At 35.6% G+C, this 21525-nt stretch overlaps 1 protein-coding gene across 1 annotated transcript in view; it reads right to left on the bottom strand.

Annotated features, from left to right (window-relative positions):
- The window catches only part of LOC148950549 (transcription factor kayak-like), a 69576-nt gene that overhangs the window by 11337 nt on the left and 36714 nt on the right, over window positions 1-21525 (bottom strand). Inside the window, exons 3-4 of the mRNA XM_089092474.1 lie at window positions 15257-15503; window positions 2446-2618 (exon numbers count right to left, since the gene is read on the bottom strand). Of these exons, the coding sequence (XP_088948600.1) occupies window positions 2446-2618; window positions 15257-15503 (420 nt within the window). The remainder of the gene's footprint in view (window positions 1-2445; window positions 2619-15256; window positions 15504-21525) is intronic.

Genomic DNA, 21525 nt, shown 5'->3' with positions numbered 1-21525 from the left:
AACAAATTGGTCAAGTAAGTGATGTCATTTTTGGATTGAATTAGTTTGGATCGCATTTCCTCATTTTTATCTTTCAAGAACTCTAGCACCGAGATAAATAGGTTGTAAATCTATCTAAACAGGCACCACCGAATTTCTGTATGAAGCAGGAAACGATTAAATTCTTCATCGTTTCCAATACAAAGCTGCTTAAATAATCTATCATTCAAGGATCTGCTTCTGATTGTGTTGATAGCTTTAATTACATATTGTAATGAATTATGTAGACGTGCACTTAAATTTTGGGCAGCAAGATGTTGGCGATGAATGACACAGTGTACTGTGAATACATTCGGCACCTCGTTTTTTAAATATACAAAAAAACCTGTAGCGCCCTACAATCGCTGGAGCACAACCTGTGGCTATTGATAAAATATTACTCAGGGGCATTCCTTTTTCTTTAAACAACTCATCTAATGCAAGAAATATATCGATTCTCCCTTCGTGTCAGTTTGCAAATATTTAGCAAATAATAATTCTTGGTAAATTTCTTCTTCCTTTAAGAACCACACGTATGCTAAAAGCAAAGCTTCGTTTCCTGGCAAAGTGGATTCGTCAAGCTGAATAGAAAACCGAGATGTTTTTAAATAGCCACACAATGAATCTTCAATATCTTGTGCCATTTCATCAATTCTTCTTTGCAGTGTATTATTGCTCAAAGAAATTTCCTTGATAATATCAAATGCTGGCTTGTATAACACAGTACGTATTACTTCACTTATAGCCGGTATTGTTAGTTCTTCACAAATAGTATGAGGTTTTCCCGATTTGGCAATCATTAGTGAAATATTATAAGAAGCAAGCAAGCCATCGCCATCTTGTGAGGTTGCAGATGCAAAGAGTTTTGCCACTGTCGGTTGTTGGCTAAGTTTTTCTTTTAGTGTACGAAAATAACTTAAATCCTTATCTTTTTATCACCATGAATTTTAGTCAAATGTTCTTGTAGTCTAGAAGGCTTCATAGCTTTGTTTGATAATGTTTTCTGGCAAATCAGACACATTGGCAATGTAATATTTACAAGCGACTCAATGAAGCCATATTTCATATATTCAATATTATATTGTCTACGTTTTTTCTTTGGTTCAGCCATTATTATCTGTAGAAAAATAAAACTTTTATAGAAGTATTTAATGAAATATAAATAAACATGATATCATTAATTGTGAAGCACATATAATTACAACAAAAAAATAATAATAATACTCACCAATTATAGTCGCGCTATTTATTACTTATCTTTAACAAATATCAATCACGCTGATTTACGTGATAGCAGTAGTAAGAAGTTGAGGCTATGTTGCATTCTTCTTCTTCTTCTTCCAATTTATTGGTATTAGGCGGTAGGCTAAGGTTATGTTGCATGTTGATGTATTTTAAACTACTTCTTCTTCTTGTTTCAAAGTTGTGATATCTTCTTTCATATATCAATTTATGAAAATAATATTTACTTTACAATTTTACATTTTATAATTTAGTCATCTAGTCTTGAAATGCAACAAGTATTTTTTACGTATTAAATTTTTCTGTTTTGTTTTATATTATTATTGCTACCATGTATATAGGTCGATTTATAAATTCATTAAGTTAAAATAAGCTAAAATAAATTAAGTGAAGAAAATATAAAACCAAAACCATGTTAACAAATAAACACGTTATAAATCTTAACTTAACTTGCATTATTTTATTTATTTATAAATGTGCTATAAGTGTTACCATTTTTCTAATTATTTTCTTTTTCTTTTATGCTTTCACCATCCTCTACAGCTAATCATTGCCCCCCAAATGCATGTGTGCCCATTACCGCCCCCCTGGTTTCCTGTAGCGCCCCCCAGGGGCTGGTAGCGCCGACTTTGGGAATCACTGCTCTAGAACCTTAATTTTTTTAAAAAGCATTTTTCATGTGAATGACGTCACATTCATATGTATTTAACGAGCAGAAAGAGATAGCTGGCAGTATTGCAATGACGTCATGTATTGTATAAAAGGTGTTATATACAGAACAAATTTAGTATAATTAGTATATTATACTAATATTACACTAAAAAAAATCGTGTAAAATATGCGCTGAGGACGACTCGAAAAAAAATATCAAGTCAATGGCCTTTTAAGCTTCCTTCAGGTGGATAGGCGTAAATTTTTGAGGAGCAAAATTTTAATATCACGAAGGGAGGTTTCAGGATTTATAGAAATGCCTAGGTGGAGCATGGACCAAAATCAGTTGGGAGCCACTGCTCTAGGCTATATGTATACTGTACAATTAGTCTCCTTCTAAATATCAACATACACAATCAGTTTCTATACAAACTTAGCAACTTCAAATATCAATGGGTAAAAACCAGTTTTGAATACCTAATGTGTTTTGACTTTGGACAGCAGAAGTTCTCACTAAACATGCTTCATACTTACATCTGAAATGTTGACAGGTCTCCTTCCACCAACTTTTTTGGGCCGCACTGCTGTTATTGTGATTATATCATTGGATGTGGTTGTAGCAAGATTCATCGGAGTAGTTTGACCTCGACCTCTTGAAGGTTTTGTCAAGGAAATGAGAGGTTTGGCTTCAAATGTGCTATAAAAACCTGAAAATCTAATGATTTAGTACTTGCAGCATGAATGTAGCTAGTGAGGACAAGGGGTAGTAGCCCTTAAGAAAGTCCAGCTATTCCATTATCTTGCTGTTTGTTTAAATTTTCTCTTCGTCACTAATTAGTAGATTTTTCTAACGTAAAATTATTGATTTTGGACAAAATATCTTTCCTTATTCAGTTTAATTTTATCTGATTTGTGCCTTCATTATATATCGAAATTGTGTTTTAAGTAGCTCATTGGTGAAATTTGCTCTTATATTCATTTTAATCTATATGGTTATAACCTGCTTTAAATTTTTTTTTTCCCATCCCCTCCGGTGAAGACAAAGAGTGACAATTTTAACCATGGTTTTCATTGATCAGATTTTAATGAATGGTGTATAATTGATAGGTTTAAATACTCTAGTTTATAGACAATGAAACTGTCTTATCTTACACAAATTTATCCGCTAGACATTATAAAAACCAAATGCAAAATTGACCTTTAAACCCTTTTCCTAAAGATTAAATTTCGATCAAAGGTAATACAGTTTTCTTTTGACAATTTGTGACTTTTCTTATAATTATCCGCAAAGAACCACATACACAAATTCTTTGCCAATAAAAATCGTTTTAGTGGACAGAAATGTCAATATGCCAGTTAAGAAAAAAACAACTATGTAGTCGATTTCGAAACCGGGCCCCGGTACTCGGCATATGGTAGGCTTGTATATATTGATTCTCGGTGTAAGTAGCCCCCTCCAAATGAGTCATCTTTGTATGTTACTCTCTCTTCAAAAAAATAGAGGGGCCCCCAGGAAATACATATAACGTTGAAGGATCCCAATGACTTGTAATCAACAGTTGCGCAGTTTATGGCATCTTTGTAGGTTTGTACTGGGTTTTACGCCGCATCTTGTTGGCGTAAAAGATTGTGATCGCATTGTTCTCCTAACGTAATATTTCTTTCTTCTCCGCTTTCATTTTTGACTCGTTCTGATTTTTGCTGCCACTTCTCTTCAAACACCATAAATCTTTGTTCTTAATTTCATTTTTGACACTTCAATAAAGATTGTCGAATTTTAACGGCGCTTGGTTTACGATGAAGCAGGCACCTATGTGAAAAGACGCTGCATTTCACCAACTGAAGCATGCGTGCGACTATTTAATTACAATATTCAAGAAAAGGGTCATGTCGTTCAACGTTTAAATATTCATTTACCTGGACACTACCAAATCCAAGATATCAGCCGAGCTCAAGAAGATTTGGTAGATATTGGATAACAAGACTCAATGTTGGAAGCGTATTTTCGACACAACAAGGTGTTGAAACAAATAAAACCAGGAACTTCTATATTATTGGGAAAAACCTGAATACTTTAAATGGGATAGAAAAACGAGCAAATGGGAACGACAAATCCGTCAATTGCGTGTCATTGGTCAAATTCACAACGTAAATTTTGTAGCTTGTCCCAAGTGCGTTTATTTGCGAGTACTTGCGAGGATCATGTGAAGGATGCAGCACGTCTTGAATATCTTAAACTATGAATAACATTTTTTTTATGTCACATTACAACAAGCATGCCTGGCTCATTGCCTTGAATTTGACAATAAACCTTGGTTTGATGCCCTAGAAGAATCGGCACTGTCCAAAATGTCTTCTGTAATGTGAATACTCTTCGCACAGATTCTTGTTTTCGGAAATCCTGCAGATCCCAAAAGTATCTGGGAAAGATTCAAAAATCAGTTACAGAGGATTTCATTCAGCAAGCGCGACAAATTAATATATCTGAAAATACTGCAATTAAGCATGCTTATTGGACTACTGCATCCAAGTTAAATGCGATGGCAACAAAAGGTCGAAATTTTAGTTTTAGGGCGGAATGACATGTCATGAACAACAATGGGACCTGTGAAAATGACCAAAACTTGGAATTTCGAAATTCTATTAAATTTGCTGATACTGGAGATAGTACGTATCGGCTTCTGCAAGAAAAACAGCTAGAAATTGTAGATAATATTTTACAGGCTGTCAATGATCCGGATTATGTTGGGAAAAATTGTTTTTTCATAGATGGACCAGGCGGTACCATAAAAACCTTTGTATCACATACCTTGTATCACATTCTTTGTGACAAAAATCGCATAGTAAAATGTATGGCTTATATTTGGATATTAACCTTGTAATAACGTAAGGGTTCAACCTGTGTGATTTTCCTAGAGACATTTATAATCGAGTTATTTTATTTGCTTGCAACTGACATTTCTGCTACTTAAACATAAATTCCCTTGAGATTTAGTGACTTAATAAGTACAGAGACTTGGACAAAGAGATTTAATTACCTTAAAGGATTGAACTCTTTGTGCACAGTAGTGGTATCTATTATGGACCCAAAACATTGCGGGGCATCCGCTCAAAAAGAATAACCAGCAAAACAGGTGGCGTGCAGTGTATTGAATGCAATAAATTGTCTCATTTTAGCTGTGGAAAATGTACTCAAATGACTTAAAGAAAGTTTTTGTGTGCGTAATTTGTGCGCAAAAAGATTCTCCAAAAACTTGTACTTTGACTAAATTGAAGTCGAAAAATAACAGTCAAATAGAAACGAGAAGAACCTCGATCAATTTAAAAGGAATGCTATTTTCCCAAGTGAAAATCTGTAGACAAAATCAAAGGCCGCTCCTGGGATAGCACCGAGACTTATCGCTGCTATAGAGAATATAACGGTGGAATGTGCTAAAAACCAGGGTAATAAGACCGGCTCAAAATGTCCCAGTACTGATGTATCTATTCAATGCAGTAGCTTTGTTACCAGTCAAGCCACTCAAACTGAAGTAGAGTATCCTCAGTCTCTTCTACAGATGAAGAGGCTCATATAACGGATCATACCTCTGAATATGATCCGGGGTATGACGTGTTTGCAGATTTTACATAAGTGGAGGCTGCAGAAATGAGAATTGCACGTTTCTCCATGTTTGCCTGTTGTTGTTTTTTTTTTTTTTTTTTTTTTAAGGCAACTGCCCTGACGAGTGTTGTGTTCTGCCACACAAATCTCTGAATAAAAAATTTGCTCATGGCTTTTCTTTCATGAACTGTAGTCCCAGTGTGCATCTCACTTTCCACAGAAGGAAGAAGCTACGTTCAGAGACTGAACTGCAAAGTCCGAAAAACGGGGAACGAAAAAATACACCTCTATTGATGCAGGTTTGCACAAAGACAGCTATATCCAGTCCCGCTCATGAGCTTGAATCTCATGCCGCCTGTCTTACATCAGCCGATGAACATCCCTCTCCCATCGTACCAGCCCCTCCTCTTGGGTTGAAACCCTGGAGAACCTAGCAAAAACCAACATTAACCAGCATTCGGCCAATCCGCCCGGTCCAAAAAACCAACCGGTTTGGAATTTGAAAGAAATCAAAGATTCACCCTTCAAACCATACTTTCCGAATTTAACAACTTGGAATCAATTCAGTGTGCTGGCAAGCAAATTCGACACCGCAGTGTAAAGCCCTTCATTTATCCGTATTCATTTCCGAAAATACTAGTGTCAAATATCCGGTCTCTTATGAACAAAATGGAAGAGGTCGAACTATGCTTGAAAAATGAACTTGTTGATACTTTTTGTATATGTGAATCTCAGTCCGCACCTGAAGAATATGTTCCATTTGATTGATATGATACCCATTTTAAACCACGAATGACACCCGATGACATTACAGTAACATACGGTGGTCGTAGTGGTATTATTTTTCGATCTCCTAAAAAAAAAAAACAGAGTTCTCAATTTCAGCAATATCGCAAATAAACACTGTTTTGAAGTCTTATGGTTGTTGTGCACGCCTGAGAGGCTACCTAAGGAAGTGGTATCACTGGTGATATGTGTACTTTACTATCCGCCCCGCGGCCCTTGTCGTAAATACCTTAAGGATTACTTACAAAATTGCACTGACAATGTACGACCCTTGTATCCTAACGCTGATGTCGTGGCGTGGCGCACACATAGTGTGTGGCGACTTTGATGACTTAGATTCCAAATAGCAAAGCAATTTTCTGTCACTTAAGTATATGTCAACAAGAGGTAACCGTATGCTAGATCTCATTATTAGCAACTGTCCTGAATATTACAATATCCCAGTTACATACCCCCATTAGGTATGAGCGACCACCTGTGTGTTCCTTGGGTATATAATCATTTTATCCCAAATAAAGAAAAAATAGTGTGGTGTACAGGCCCTACACACCTGAGCTAGTAAATCCCTTCAAGAAATAGCTCACAGATCGTGACTGTCATGGTATCCTCTCATTGTCAGATGTGACAAAATGGCAAGTTTATTCTGTAAGAAACTGTTCGAAAAATACTGTGGAATTTTACTAGTTCTGCTACTACTACTACAAAAAAAATATGAAATCTAATGAAAAACCATGGATTTCTCAAGATATTCGGGATCTGATACAACTCAGGAATAAATTGCATTTAACTGGATCTGAGGAATATTTGAAAAGATTAAGCAATACAATTGTGTATAAAATAAGATGTTCATGTAAGCAGTATGGTTCTAAAACAATAAGCAAAATATATAAATCCAACACAAAGAAGCTCCACGATACAGTTCAGAACACCATCGGTACAACGTGACTAAAGTTGACGTGAGAGGTGATGATGGTAAACCCCTGCTACCTAGTAAAATTAATGATTTTTTTGCATCTCTTAGTAAAATTCCTCCGCGACTAATAGCCTCACCACCTAATGACTCAGTTTCAAATATCCCCATCCTAGAGATTAGTTCAGTTGCTAAAAAGTTGAAGGCACTTGATTTTCTTAAATCTAGTTACCCAAGTGAGATACCGATTAGACTGATTATTGGATGTACTAATCTTTTATCTATTCCTTTAACGGCAATTTTTAACCAATGTTTTGTTGATGGTTTTTTCCCTAGTATTTTTAAACAGGCGACGTTATCCCATTCCCCATGTGCAAGACCCCTAAGGATATTACTAATATGAGGCCGATTTAAAAAACACCGGCTCTTTGGAAAGTGTTTGAAAGTTTTATTTTTGATTGTTTAATTAAGGACATAAAAGATAACTTAGATTCCCAACAATTTGGATTTAGACCCGGGCATAGTACTGTTCATTATTTGGTCGCATTGTTGGGAGAAAGAAACGGGCCTTATGTTGATGCATTATTTGCTGAAATAGTTAAGCCTTTTGATAGTATTGATTCAGAGTTCAAAGTGTACGCATCTGCTATTAAATTGGATATTTTTAACCAGTACGCTTTTCAGTGAATTCTAATCTCAGTGAAGCTAGTTTAGATTTGGCAATGTTTTCAGGTTTCGTCAAAGGATTATGATTTTTTTTTTTTTCCGAATGAATTGCCTAGCGTATCTTGACTACCTGAATTAACAAAAAAAGGAGTTATTGACTCGTAACAAAAGAAGAAATTAGGCCAAAGTACTTGGTTAGATTGCGCAATTAACTATTCGTGAAAAAATCCAGCTGATTTAAATACGAGGGATTGCTCACTTCATACCACCATTGGTGTTAACACGCTGCATCCTGAGCGTTGATTTGCCTAAATTAGGACCAACTCGATAACTCTAGTGCCGGAGCATATGGCTGGCACATTCTAAGGTAGGCCTTTGCAATTTTAGTAGGCATTTAGAAATTGAATTATGAACTATATACCTATCAATTGAGTGATTCCTTAGTACCTGGAACAGTAAGGAAAGACTCTCTGTGTATCTGACCCAATAAGTGAAACATGGAAACACCTATGCTGCTGGGCATCACTGCTTTTAAGCAAGTTATCAAACTGAACCCAAGCGAGTAAGACCTTTTTATGCTCGGGGAACCTGTTTTGTGGATTAACGTGTTTAGCAGTGGCGAGCGAGAGCATATTGTGATTAGCAAGTGTCTGACTGCGTTAAATTGATACTGAAGGAAACAGAAAATTTTTTTTTTTTTTTTTTTTTTTTTTAACACACAATGGGCCGAAAGAGAAAAGTTCGTCTACAAGATGGGTCTATGCAAGAGATTAATTTGGATGTGTCTCAGGAATCAACAGAATCTAGCCATGAGAGACACGAACTAAAAAGTCTATCAGATAATTTCAGCAAAATCTTGGAGATTGTTACTGCAAATAGCTCTAAATTGGATGTATTAACAACTGGGTTCAGAGGCCTTGAGGATCGTGTTAAAAGCCTAGAAACTACAGTAACTGACTCGATATCGATAGTTTCAGCGCTAGAACCGAAAGTTGTTGCAATTGAGAATGAGAATAAGAATATGACAAATCAAGTGAAAGTCCTCGTTGATGAAAATCAGCTTTTGAGATCCGAGTTGACTAGTATCTCGACACGAATGATGAATTTAGAAAGCAAGCCTTCAGAAAACAATATTTTGATTTGGAATATTAAAGCAAAGGATGAAATTGAAGGTGCTACAATTTTCAAGGAGATTGTTGTGCAGGGTCTGGGTTTAGATGATGTTCCGTCATTTAAGATTTTGGACTTTAAACCAGATAAGAAATTCTTGAAAGTTGACTTATTTTCGAAAAGCTCTAAATTACTACTGCTTAAGAACGCGAGGAAACTGCAAGGAAAGTCTATTTGTGGTTTTCAGAATATTTATATATCAGATGATGCTCCGCAATGTGTTCGAGAAGCACGAAAAAAGCTGATCTTGACTCGCATGAAGCTACGTGAACGCGGCATAGAAAGTTGGGTCTCTAAGTCCGTGCCCCCCTGCTTGTTCATAAGGCGTCCAGATGGCTCAGTTACAAAGTACAATGCTGGTGAATTTGTACAGGAGCTTATTAATCCCCAAGATGGTGAAATGGCGACTAGCAGTGGGCGTATCCAAGCTGGTCGGAGAGGCGCTAGAGGTAGTGGAGTGGCGTTCTGAAATGATATTAGATGAAATTTCCCTTAGTCTGTTTGCTAGTGGAATATAATAAGTGAATATTATGTTATGATGAAGTTAATAATCAGGTTCCCTGAAGTTAACATACCAGAGTATTAAAAAGTATGTGTTTTGACAATAAGCATGTTTTCGTTGTATCTTTTCGTTATTTTGATTTTTTATATGTTTCTTTTGTTTTTTTTATATTACTTTCGTTACGTTATATGATTGAATATTTGGGATTTCTTTTGCTGAGTACAAGTCCTGCCCTACAATGTGCGTTGAAATTTGATAATGGTATTAAATAATGAGAGACTGGCGCTGCTTGAGAATAGTCACGTAAAGTTTGCGGATCGAATGAATGAGACGTTAAATCGAGAGTTTGATGGAGATGGGAATAATCAGGTTTGTTTGGAAAATTCTAAGTATGTATTTGCAAGTGATCTTAAGGATTATGTGACGCGGCGGGGGCCACAAACTCTGCATATATTACATCTAAACTGCCGGGGGTTAAATAGTTCTCTACATTATATTTCAGAATTGTGTTCGGATCCGAATTTTGATGTGTTGGCGTTGACTGAGACATGGCTTCGGAACGATAATTCATCTTTGTTAGATATTAATGGTTATGATTTTATTAATAGGAATAGGGAGACTCGACAGCATGGAGGATTAGCAGTTTATATTAAATCAGGTTTTGCAGTTAAGACTAGACAGGATATTTGCATTTATCGTGAAATGATTTTTGAGTCAATGGTGTTGGAAATAAGTAGAAATGGATCCAAGTTTTTGGTTCTTATTTTGTATAGGCCGCCTTCTGCTTCAGAGATAGAGTTTTTAGAGTTATTGGAGCAGCAATTGGAAATGTTGAATGTATCAGGTTGCCCAAGTTTCATAGCGGGTGATTTTAACATAGATATGATGGTACTTAGTAATCGTGCAACTACTAGTTTGTTAAATTTAATGTCTAGTTTCGGATTGTTCCCAGGTATAAATATTTGTACAAGGATTTGTAACACGTCAGCTAGTTTAATTGATAATATATTCACGAACGTGAATTTTTGGAAACCAGGAGTGCTGGTAAATGATGTTTCAGACCACTGTGGAGTGTTTCTTTCTGCTGAAGTGGACCATAATTATACAGCTGGGAGTTTTTGTAGCCCAATTGTACCGACTGTGGACGCGGATTCTCTTGTACGATTTAAGAATGACTTAGAGTGTATGGATTGGGAGTTTTTGAATGCAATAAGTGATCCGGATCTTAAATTTTGTAAGTGGTATGATCAATTGTGTAGTAGTCTAAGAGAAAACTGCCGGATGCGTAAAAAAAAAACAAGAGTAAATATGATTCTGCAAGAAAACCGTGGATTACCAGTAGTCTTCTTAGATCTATGAAAAGGCGCCATGAATTATATAAAAAGAGTATAATTGAGGCAAGCGTACTAAACCAGCAAATTTATCGTAAGTATAATGTTGCTTTAAATAAATTATTGAGGAAGGCTAGAATTGAGTATTTAGCTAAAGAATTTAAGAAGAGTGAGGGTAACCCGGCAAAGACGTGGAGTCTCCTCAGGCCTCTTATTGGCAAGAGAAGAGTTACGTTGCCAAATCTTCAGTCAGATCAAACTCCAGTTCAACTTTCCAATCAGATGTGTGATTATTTTTCTAGTGTAGGTAATAATGTTGCCGGATCTATTTATTGTGATAGGAGTGATGGTACTTTTGATCAATATCTTCCTCCCAGTTGTGATACTTCTATTTTAATGACTAAGGTAACGGAAAGTGAAATAACAGATGTAATAATGGCTATGAAAAATAAAGCTTCAGGTGTTGATCTAATATCTATAAGAGTGCTAAAGTTTGTTCTACAATGTGTTATTAAACAACTGGTTTCACTAATAAATGGTTGTTTTAAAAGTGGTGTGTTTCCAAAGTGTTTGAAACGAGCAAAGATTGTTCCAATATTTAAGGGGGGTGATAAAAATGATATAAGTAATTACCGTCCCATTTCGCTGCTACCAGTTATTGCTAGAATTTTCGAGAAGCTAGTATATATAAGGCTAGAAAAGTATCTTGAAAAGAATTTGTTTTTTTTATCAAAATCAATTTGGTTTCAGAAAAGGTTATTCTAGTGAGCATGCAATGTTGTTTTTGACTACATATGTTAATGATGCATTAGACAATAACCTTAAAGTTGCATCAATTTTTCTGGATATTGCGAAAGCGTTCGACACTGTATCTTATGATATTTTGTTAATGAAGTTAGAAAATTGTGGTATTAGGGGAAATGCTTTGAAGTTGTTAGAATCATTCTTAAATTCAAGGTCAATGTTTGTGGAGGTTAATGATGCACGTTCTGACAGTAAATTTATAAATTGTGGAGTTCCCCAGGGATCACCCCTAGGCCCACTTCTGTTTTCTATTTATATAAATGATTTGTCAAGTGCAGTTGATGGGTTGTATACTATTATTAAACCTCCTCTAGAGACACTTAAACCTAGTAAAGCCCTAGTTATGTTTGCTGACGACACGAAATTAACCGTATGTGGTAGGACTGAGAATGAATTGATGTCGCAATTACGAGAAGGTTTTAAGAATATATAAAGGTGGATGAGAAGTAATAGGTTAAAACTTAATTGTAATAAGTCTAGTTTATTGATATATAGCAGATCTCCTAGTTATTACCCATGGGTGAATAATTTAAGTAATGGTACATCAATGATTCCACGAAAGAGGAGTGTTAGATATTTGGGGATTATTATTGATGAAACTTTAAGTTTTGTAGATCATATTGATTGTGTGTCTATGAAACTTGCACGTAATGTTGGAATTATGCGTAAACTGAAAAATTTTCTCCCAACTAGTATATTAAGATTATTGTATTTTTCAATTGTACATCCATATCTATTATACTGTTCTTCAGTATGGTCGTCTACTTTTGGAACGCATCTTCTGCCCCTGCGTGTACTACAAAATTCGGCAATAAGGCTTTTGATTGGTAAGGATAATAGAGGATCATCTGTTCGTAATGAGTTTATGACGCTGAAGATTCTACCGGTATCGGGTCTTTTTAAATTTTATAAAACACAGTTCATGTTTAAGTATCTTTATGGTAGTGTTCCTGTTTGTTTTAAGGGAATGTTTGTGAGTGGGGGTGATGTTCATGAGCATGGAACTAGAAATTTGGAAGAATTTCGAAGACCGATTCCGCAAGCGACAAGATCATTTTTTTCTATCCGTCATGCCGGTCCGAGTGCTTGGAATAGTTTACCAGTGGAACTTAAATGTGTGGATGACCTGCTGCTGTTCCGTAGTTTATTGAGATCGTATTGTTTAGTAATTTATTATTTTTAATGAATTGGCTAAAAAGGGGGGGGGTACGTGATTATGGTCAGGTGGCTATGTATAGTATGTTAGTACTAGTTTTTGAGTTGGAGGGCAGAACTTGTATTTGTAGTCATATTAATTGAAAAGAGTTATTATTTTGGATCTTATTTTGTTATTATGATTTTTTATGCGTTTAGAAGGGATTACCCCCGCACAAGCTTGCTTCTGGGGGTATTTTGTTTGTTTGTTTTTATGTATATAGTAAAATAAATCCCAGTTATAAATTGAATTGAAATTGATAGTCTTTGCCATACTGTAGCAGTGGAAGAAGCTAGGGTTATGGGTGCCCGTCCATTTGTTGTACGTATACTTGCTAGTTTTCTTTTTAAAAGATCTCAGTGTGCCCAACTCCCGGATCATGAGCCATCTGGGTTTTTATATATTTTGTTTGCAGTTCGCCACATGGGACTAAATTGGGCCCACTTTCTTTTCTTATTGTTTTTAACCGTATTTTAGCAACCATTCGTGAGTGTTTTAGATAAAAAATTTTTGTTAATGAGCCCTGTTTCAGAATCTAAGCAACAGTTACTATGTGCATTGGGAATATGACCATAGTGGTAACAGTACCAAGAAGATGGTTAGAATTAAAAAGAATGGAAACTTTTAGAGTCAAATCTTCGACGATTTAGCACTGGAGTATAGGGATTAAGAATCCTCGCTCTGATGGCATTGTACATTGTTGTCTTGATGATATGTTGAAACTGACATTTTTGTATCGCGACTTCATCAAAAAGCTAAATGGCTTGAACTAATCAGATAACTGAGTTACACAAATTAGAGACTGCAGTTAAACAGTGTCAAAATTAAGAATTTAAACCGTTAAAATCAATTTGTACTAAACATAATATCATATTGTTATGCCCAAAACAAAAGTACTGTCAGGTATTTTCTAAATTTTTATAGGAGAGTGAAAATATACTGACCTAGGCTTTTCGTGGGGTAGGTGCTTGTACAAAAACTTAAAACAAAATCAAGCCAAAAATACATGCTTTGCAGCAAATTAATTTCGCTTCGTTTTGGAATATTTCATACACGATTATATCAGATAGCAGTTGAGGTAGGATTTTGATCCATCTTTGTCCCGGCCATGGGCAATAACCCTTGCCTCAGTAACGGTAACTGATGGGAGGCATGTGCCCCCCAGACTAATTTTTACCACCCCCAAGTTTCAAGAAATACAGTTTTTGGTATTTTCATTGAAAATCCTCCTTTTTGACATTTTGATTCAACAAATCGAAAAAACATTGTCCCCATTCCCGACAATTTTAGTGAATTGGCATCACTGCTCTGCTTCATATAAAGTAAATGCAGCTCTCCAGACCTGACTGACGAATAAAGAGCCACTAAACAAATCGTTCTCAGTTTCTGACATCATTTTCAAAAAAGTTCGGGATAAATCCTTTGGTTCCGTTTTTTTTGGACAGTTTAATCTCAAATTTCGCTTGGAATGAACTAACTCGTGTTCAGCCGCACTTCAGTTTCTTTTTATTACCTCCCCCTCCCCTCTTTCTTAGTACCAACATTCGCGGCGCGAGCAATAACCCTGCCTAATAACTAGTCATGGTAATAACAAGCTACGAGTCTTCTCCGTATAATACCTCAAAATATACCAATATCATACAAGGTGGGAGATATAATCGTATTTCCCAGGTATCTGTGACTAAATTTCATCGGCTACAATAATCAGTTTGTCAACACATCGTCAAATGTTAGTAAAAAATGACTTATAATTAGCTAAAGTTCATACTAATAATGGTAACAGACGTATAACTAACAGCAACCCAGGAAATAAATTTAAACTACTTAGATTTTTTTTTTCGCAAGTCCTCGCCATCTCCATTTATCCTAAAATTTCATGTTCACAGAATTTATCAGAGGGACTTAAGGGATGAACAGAGGTTTTCTAGTATAGACTTCACCTTCAAAGTTACAATAACTGCACCCAGCCTTCTTACAGATAGCACAAAAAGTAAGAAATACTACAAACATATGCCAAAAAGCGTTTTTTTTTTTTTACACGATCTTATAGAATACACATTGAGATAAAAGATGATATAGGCATAAAGAACCATAATAAGGAGGTCCAAAAACAATTTTTAAGGTAAGAAAAAGAGGCCAAGACAGAAAACGTCTATTTAAAATGTTGAAAATTCCATTTTACATTCATCTTAGACGAGGGTACATTTGTATGATAGTAAGGAAAATTTGCACCAGGCTGGAGATCAAGCCTACCCAATTTCCCTCAAATTACACCTCTCAGTAATATGTAGACATATTTTCAGAACTGTTATTCCGAATCTATATACACAAACTATTCCAAGATCATTTTCTCGAACTACTGTAGCTGAAAGATTCTTACCAGATTGCTGATAATCAGGTTGTGAAGCTTCGACTTTGGACTGTGATGTGCTAACTGGATAGGGTTGTGACGTAACAGTTGTGGGTATAAGGGGAGCGAGGGGTGGAACAAATCCAGCTTCATGTTGATGTGCATTTCTTCCTGATTCAACGTCCAAAAAAACTTGTTCAATGTTTTTCAATGTCGTTGGGGTTAAGGTAGGAGTCGTCCGGGTAGGAACTCCACTAAGACCATCAAGGACGGCAAACTGAAAGAACTGCATTAAAAATATTGAAGAAAAAAAACAAATATTTAACACACTTTCGTTTCAATATCACTCAATTATTTATAAGTTAATCTACGAGAAAAGAATTTTCCAACAACAAAATTAATCATAAGGAAGGCAAAATCCATTGATATGACTGAACGCAAGTTGTTTTTTAATAGCTTAGTCACTTTTGTTATCAATTTACAGAGAATGACGCTATTGATAACAAAATTAAACCAGAAAAATAAACTTCCCTCAGTTAAAATGGCCAACATCCAATATGTGTAAATCATACTATGTTGGTGGACTCGGTAGCCGACGTCCCCGGAAAATTCCCCCACACAAAGTTGAGCAGCCACAGAGGAAGTAAAAAATAGGTACAGCAAAATTTCGATCAAATGCCCTAAGGGGTAAAAAAAAGGACCAGATATCAAAAAGAGTTTTAGGACAGGGGCTGGTTGGTCCCCAATCACTTTCGACTTATAAAAAAGGATTAGATTTCTCAATTTTCGATCGAATGAGCATCCTCCGGAGTTCATAAGACCACGAGGGAAAGGTTGGGGATGAGGAAGGGGCAGCTCCTATTCGGAATAAGTTCTGCTAATTTTGAAATCAAGAGGGAATCGAAAAGAAATAAATATAAATTTCCAACTCCAGCCCCCCCCCCCCACTCCTTCCTTCGAATTAATTATGTATTTACCTGAAGGTTCTATAGAGATTAGGATGTTTCGGCATTAAAATAAACCCTTTAAGGCATCCGCCCCTTCCGAAATTTATGCGACCACCCTTACATAAAATCATTATATCTTAGCAATGGGCAACTTGCATAGCTTACAGCCCTTGCCCCGGGGATTAGAAGGAGGGAGGTTGTCAATTCAGGAGGCATGGTTATTTGACCTTTGGACTGTTTTGAAAAAAATTGTTATCGCAGAATTTTGACCGGATGTGTTTGGGAGAAATAAGGGGAATTTTCTGGGGCGGAGGGCAATATTCAATAGCTAGTAGTTGCTATTATACAATAGCTGTCAAACGTGTTTTGCTGTTTTTCTTTTTTAGTTTATGTGCTCAGTCATGTTACACATTTGGTGTCAAATTGGTCTAACAAGAATAGCTAGATATAGACAAGGACTTGTTAAAAGCTTTGGCCCTCCCCAATTAGTCTAGCTGTGTAGTAAAACTCATTAGACCGTTCATAAATCAAGATATGTTTCTAGTACACTTGAGAGACGTGTGCAAGAATGTACCTCAAAGGGTAGTGATTTCACTTCCATAGACATCTTTAAAAAAAATAAAAATCGCGTTACATCAATAATACAAAGAATTATCTCAAAAACGCAATTTATATTATACTCACCTCCAAACGTAAAACTCATTATATTCTAGGAAAAAGTATAAAGGTTCACCTCTACTGAGTGTATAAATATATATATATATATATATATATATATATATATATATATATATATATATATATATATATATATATATATATATATATATATGTGTGTGTGTGTGTGTGTGTGTGCTTATCTGCAGCAATTTCATCACTGGATGAAACGTATCTTTTATAAGGGCTAATATCGAAAACAGCTGAGAATTATCAAGACTAGCGACATATTGTTAAGTATTTGATGACGCCACGAATCTTAGTAAAAACAAAAAAAATTGTTTTTGAAAGGCTTAGCGTTTTCTCTGCATACTTTTGCAGCTGTTTTTAATTGCATCAATTTAAGCCATGACGAAACAGATGAGCCTAAATAAGGTGAACTTTTATTGTCTGTTCATGACAGTAACCTTCAATATAAAAATAAAATGAAGAAAAGAGTGTGTTCAACTCAGTAGAGGAAAGTAAATATTGGACCTTAATTTGTGTTTCACTGCCAGCTCCTGGCAAAAGTTCTCTTTTAAATTAAGAAAACACCAGACACTGAACAGTCGGTCATTGGAAAGTAGCCCATGACTAATGCAACATTATCGTAAAAACCGAAATTGAAGAGCTAAAAAAAAAGATAGCTGTGTTGCTTTCAGTGCAATCATTGATAAAGAGGACATAAGATTGACAAAAAAAAAACAAGTCCAATCGTTCTATAGAAGGCATTCGAGGACTACATAGGGGAAGAACGAAGAGCCAGGGGGTGCAGCCTCCAAAATCCTTCCTACCAATGAAGAAAATTATGTCACTATAATGGGGAAATAAAAAGATGTAAAATACAAAAATAATCAAGGAGCTTATGTTTTATTCTAAAATGATAACATATACCGTTGTATCGAAAACTAAAGAGCACGTCTGTCTTTTTCGTAATTTTACAGGGGACCAAAAATAAGATTTTCAACCTGTTGGCGGGAACAATTTTATCCAAAACAATACAAAGGAGAGAAAAAACTAAAAAATTTATTATACATAGCTGAATGAATTAGCTTCATTTTGGTACATAAACAATAGTATTTGAGCTAGAGGTTCTAAAACTGGCCTATCTCTCGTACCTCCGACAAAATCATATAAAGTAATACTGTTAAATCCTATAAAGTAATACAAAGCAAATTTGATCAGTAGAAATAGATATTGCAGTGAGATACTTCTAATTTGGTAGCTCATTTTCGAAAAATTTGAAAGATATGTTCATTCCGTTCGAGCGCAACGATGCTATAATTCAAATAAGAAAAAAGGGCTATGGAATACGTATCGGCAGATAGAATTCGTAAGAACATAGGATTCTAGATAGAACACTTCTTTTAGAGGACAACAATGGCTTTCCCATATTACTAAACAATTTTCCTATCTTTACTAGCTAAGTTAGTTTTCTACAATCCCTTGGTAACTATTTGTCTAAGAGACTTAGCATCAACGACTGTTTTACAAGCGGGGCAAATACTCAGGAAACTATCTTGAGGGAGGGGGTGAGACACACAAAATTAATGATATTCTGTCAAAAATCGTAAAATTGTGCATTTAGGCATGAAGGCGCTTCTTTCTGCGTAAATACCCTCATACAGGCATAAAGTCATTGCTGGGCAACGAATAAGTCAACCAAGATCAATCAGAAAAATAATAAAAATATTCCTCTTATGCATTTGAATTAAATGCTTTTTCTGTTTTTATAGGTAAATTAGTAGAAAGGGGGGTCCGACTCGTGACAGGACCACGTGGTCCTGTCAGCATTTTTAATGCTGACGGGGCTCCTAATATGGGCATAGCCTCCCTAGGGAGAACACGTGGTTAATGGGGTCAATGACCTAAATTTCCAAGGTCGATGTTGTTGTTGTTGTTGTTTTGGCCATGTGCATAGTCATTAGGGAGAAGACGTGGTTAATTAAAGCGATTGGGAATTTGGAACACCTGTGCTGTCAGTCATTAATCAAATTGTTCCCGGGCAAAGTTTAATAATGTCTGACAGGTACTGTCAATCATTAATCAAATTGTTTCCAGGCGAAGTTTAATAATGTCTGACAGGTGATGTCAAGATTGATTGATATGTCACGAAAGGGGAATTAATTTGTTGTTTCGAAGGGGAATTATTGATTCAAGAAAGGGGAATTAATTTGTTGTTTCTAAGGGGAATTATTGATTCACGAAAGGGGAATTAATTTGTTGTTTCTAAGGGGAAGGTGGGGAAGAGATATATTGATTGCGTAATCGAAGGGAGAGAATTCCCGAGAAATTGACTACATAATCGGTAGAACCCTATAAGGAGCTCGTGACGGGAATCCATTTATGGGCATAGAATGACGTAATCGACTAAGACAAATAGATTTCTGAGAAATTGATTACATAATCTGTAGAACCCTATCAGAAGGTCATGACGGGAATTCATTTATGGGCATAGAATGACGTAATCGACCAAGACAATTGGATTTCTGAGAAATTGATTACATAATCGGTAGAACCCTATCAGGAGGTCCTGACGGGAATCCATTTATAGGCATAGAATGACGTAATCAACTAGGACAAATGGATTTCTGAGAAATTGATCACATAATCGGTAGAACCCTATCAGAAGGTCATGACGGGAATTCATTTATGGGCATAGAATGACGTAATTGACTAAGACAAGCAAGTTACTTTCTGAATATCCCTCCTAAACCCATTTTGCAACTTGAAGTACTTATCTTTTTCACCCACAACTATACTTTACAGCTTTTTGGATACCTCAACACCAAGAAATACTTTTCAAGGATCGTTTCAGAGCACGTCTCAATCTTAATGTCCCTCATAAACACATTTTGCAACTTGAAGTACTTATCTTTTTATAAAACAACAATACTTTACATCTTTTTGTATACCTCAACACCAAGAAATACTTTTCAAAGACGATTTCAGAGCAAGTTACTTTCTTAATGTTCCTCCTAAACCCATTTTCCAACTTGAAGTACTTACCTTTTTCACCCACAACTATACATTACAGCTTTTTGGATACCTCATCACCAAGAAATACTTTTCAAAGACCATTTCAGAGCAAGTTACATTCTTAATGTCCCTCCTAAACCCATTTTCCAACTTGAAGTACTTATCTTTTTCACTCACAACTATACTTTACAGCTTTTTGAGTGTCCCAACACCAAGAAATACTTTTCAAAGAGCATTTCAGAGCAAGTTACTTTCTTAATGTCCCTCCTAAACCCATTTTCCAACTTGAAGTACTTATCTTTTTCACCCAAAACTATACTTTACAGCTTTTTGAGTGTCCCAACACCAAGAAATACTTTTCAAAGAGCATTTCAGAGCAAGGTAATTTCTTATTGTCCCTCTTAAACTCATTTTGCAACTTGATGTACTTATCTTTTTCACCCACAACTATACTTTACAGCTTTTTGGATACCTCAACACCAAGAAATACTTTTCAAATACCATTTCAGAGCAAGTTACTTTCTTAATCATCATCCTAAACCCATTTCGCAACTTGAAGTACTTATCTTTTTCACCCACAACTGTACTTTACAGCTTTTGGATACCTCAACACCAAGAAATACTTTTCAAAGACCATTTCAGAGCAAGTTACTTTCTTAATGTCCCTCCTAAACCCAATTTCCAACGTGAAGTACTTATCTTTTTCACCCACAACTGTACTTTAAAGCTTCTTGGTTACCTCAACACCAAGAAATACCTTTCAAAGACCATTTCAGAGCAAGTTACTTTCTTAATGTCCATCCTAAACCCATTTTGCAACTTGAAGTACTTATCTTTTTCACTCACAACTATACTTTACAGCTTTTTGGATACCTCAACATCAAGAAATACTTTTCAAAGACCATTTCAGAGCAACATACTTTATTAAAGCCCCTCCTAAACCCAATTTCCGACTCGAAGCACTTATCTTTTTCATTCACAACTATACTTACAGCTTTTTGGATACCTCAACACCAAGAAATACTTTTCAAAGACCATTTCAGAGCAAGTTACTTTCTGAATGTCCCTCTTAAACCCATTTTCCAACTTGAATTACTTATATTTTTCACCCAAAACTATACTTTACAGATTTTTTGTTACCTCAACACAAAGAAATACTTTTCAAAGACCATTTCAGAGCAAGTTACTTTCTTAATGTCCCTCCTAAACTCATTTTACAACTTGAAGTACTTATCTTTTTCATCCACAACTATACTTTACAGCTTTTTGATCTTCACAAGACCAAGAACTACTTTTCAAAGACAATTTCAGTTCAAGTTACTTTCTTAATGTCCCTCCTAAACCCATTTTCCAACTTGAAGTACTTATCTTTTTCACCCACAACTATACTTTACAGCTTTTTGAGTGTCACAACACCAAGAAATACCTTTCAAAGAACATTTCAGAGCAAGTTACTTTCTTAATGTTCCTCCTAAACCCATTTTCCAACTTGAAGTACTTATTTTTTTCACCCACAACTATACTTTACAGCTTTTTGGATACCTCAACACCAAGAAATACTTTTCAAAGACCATTTCAGAGCAAGTTACTCTCTTAATGTCCCTCCAAAACCCATTTTCCAACTTTAATTTCTTATCTTTTTCACTCACAACTATACTTTACAGCTTTATAGATACC

The sequence above is a fragment of the Artemia sp. Qi Xiang Cuo genome, chromosome 7 (assembly GCF_049724085.1).
Source record: "Artemia sp. Qi Xiang Cuo chromosome 7, ASM4972408v1, whole genome shotgun sequence".
Lineage (NCBI taxonomy): Eukaryota > Metazoa > Arthropoda > Branchiopoda > Anostraca > Artemiidae > Artemia > Artemia sp. Qi Xiang Cuo.
This window is presented reverse-complemented; position numbering and strand designations above follow the sequence as displayed.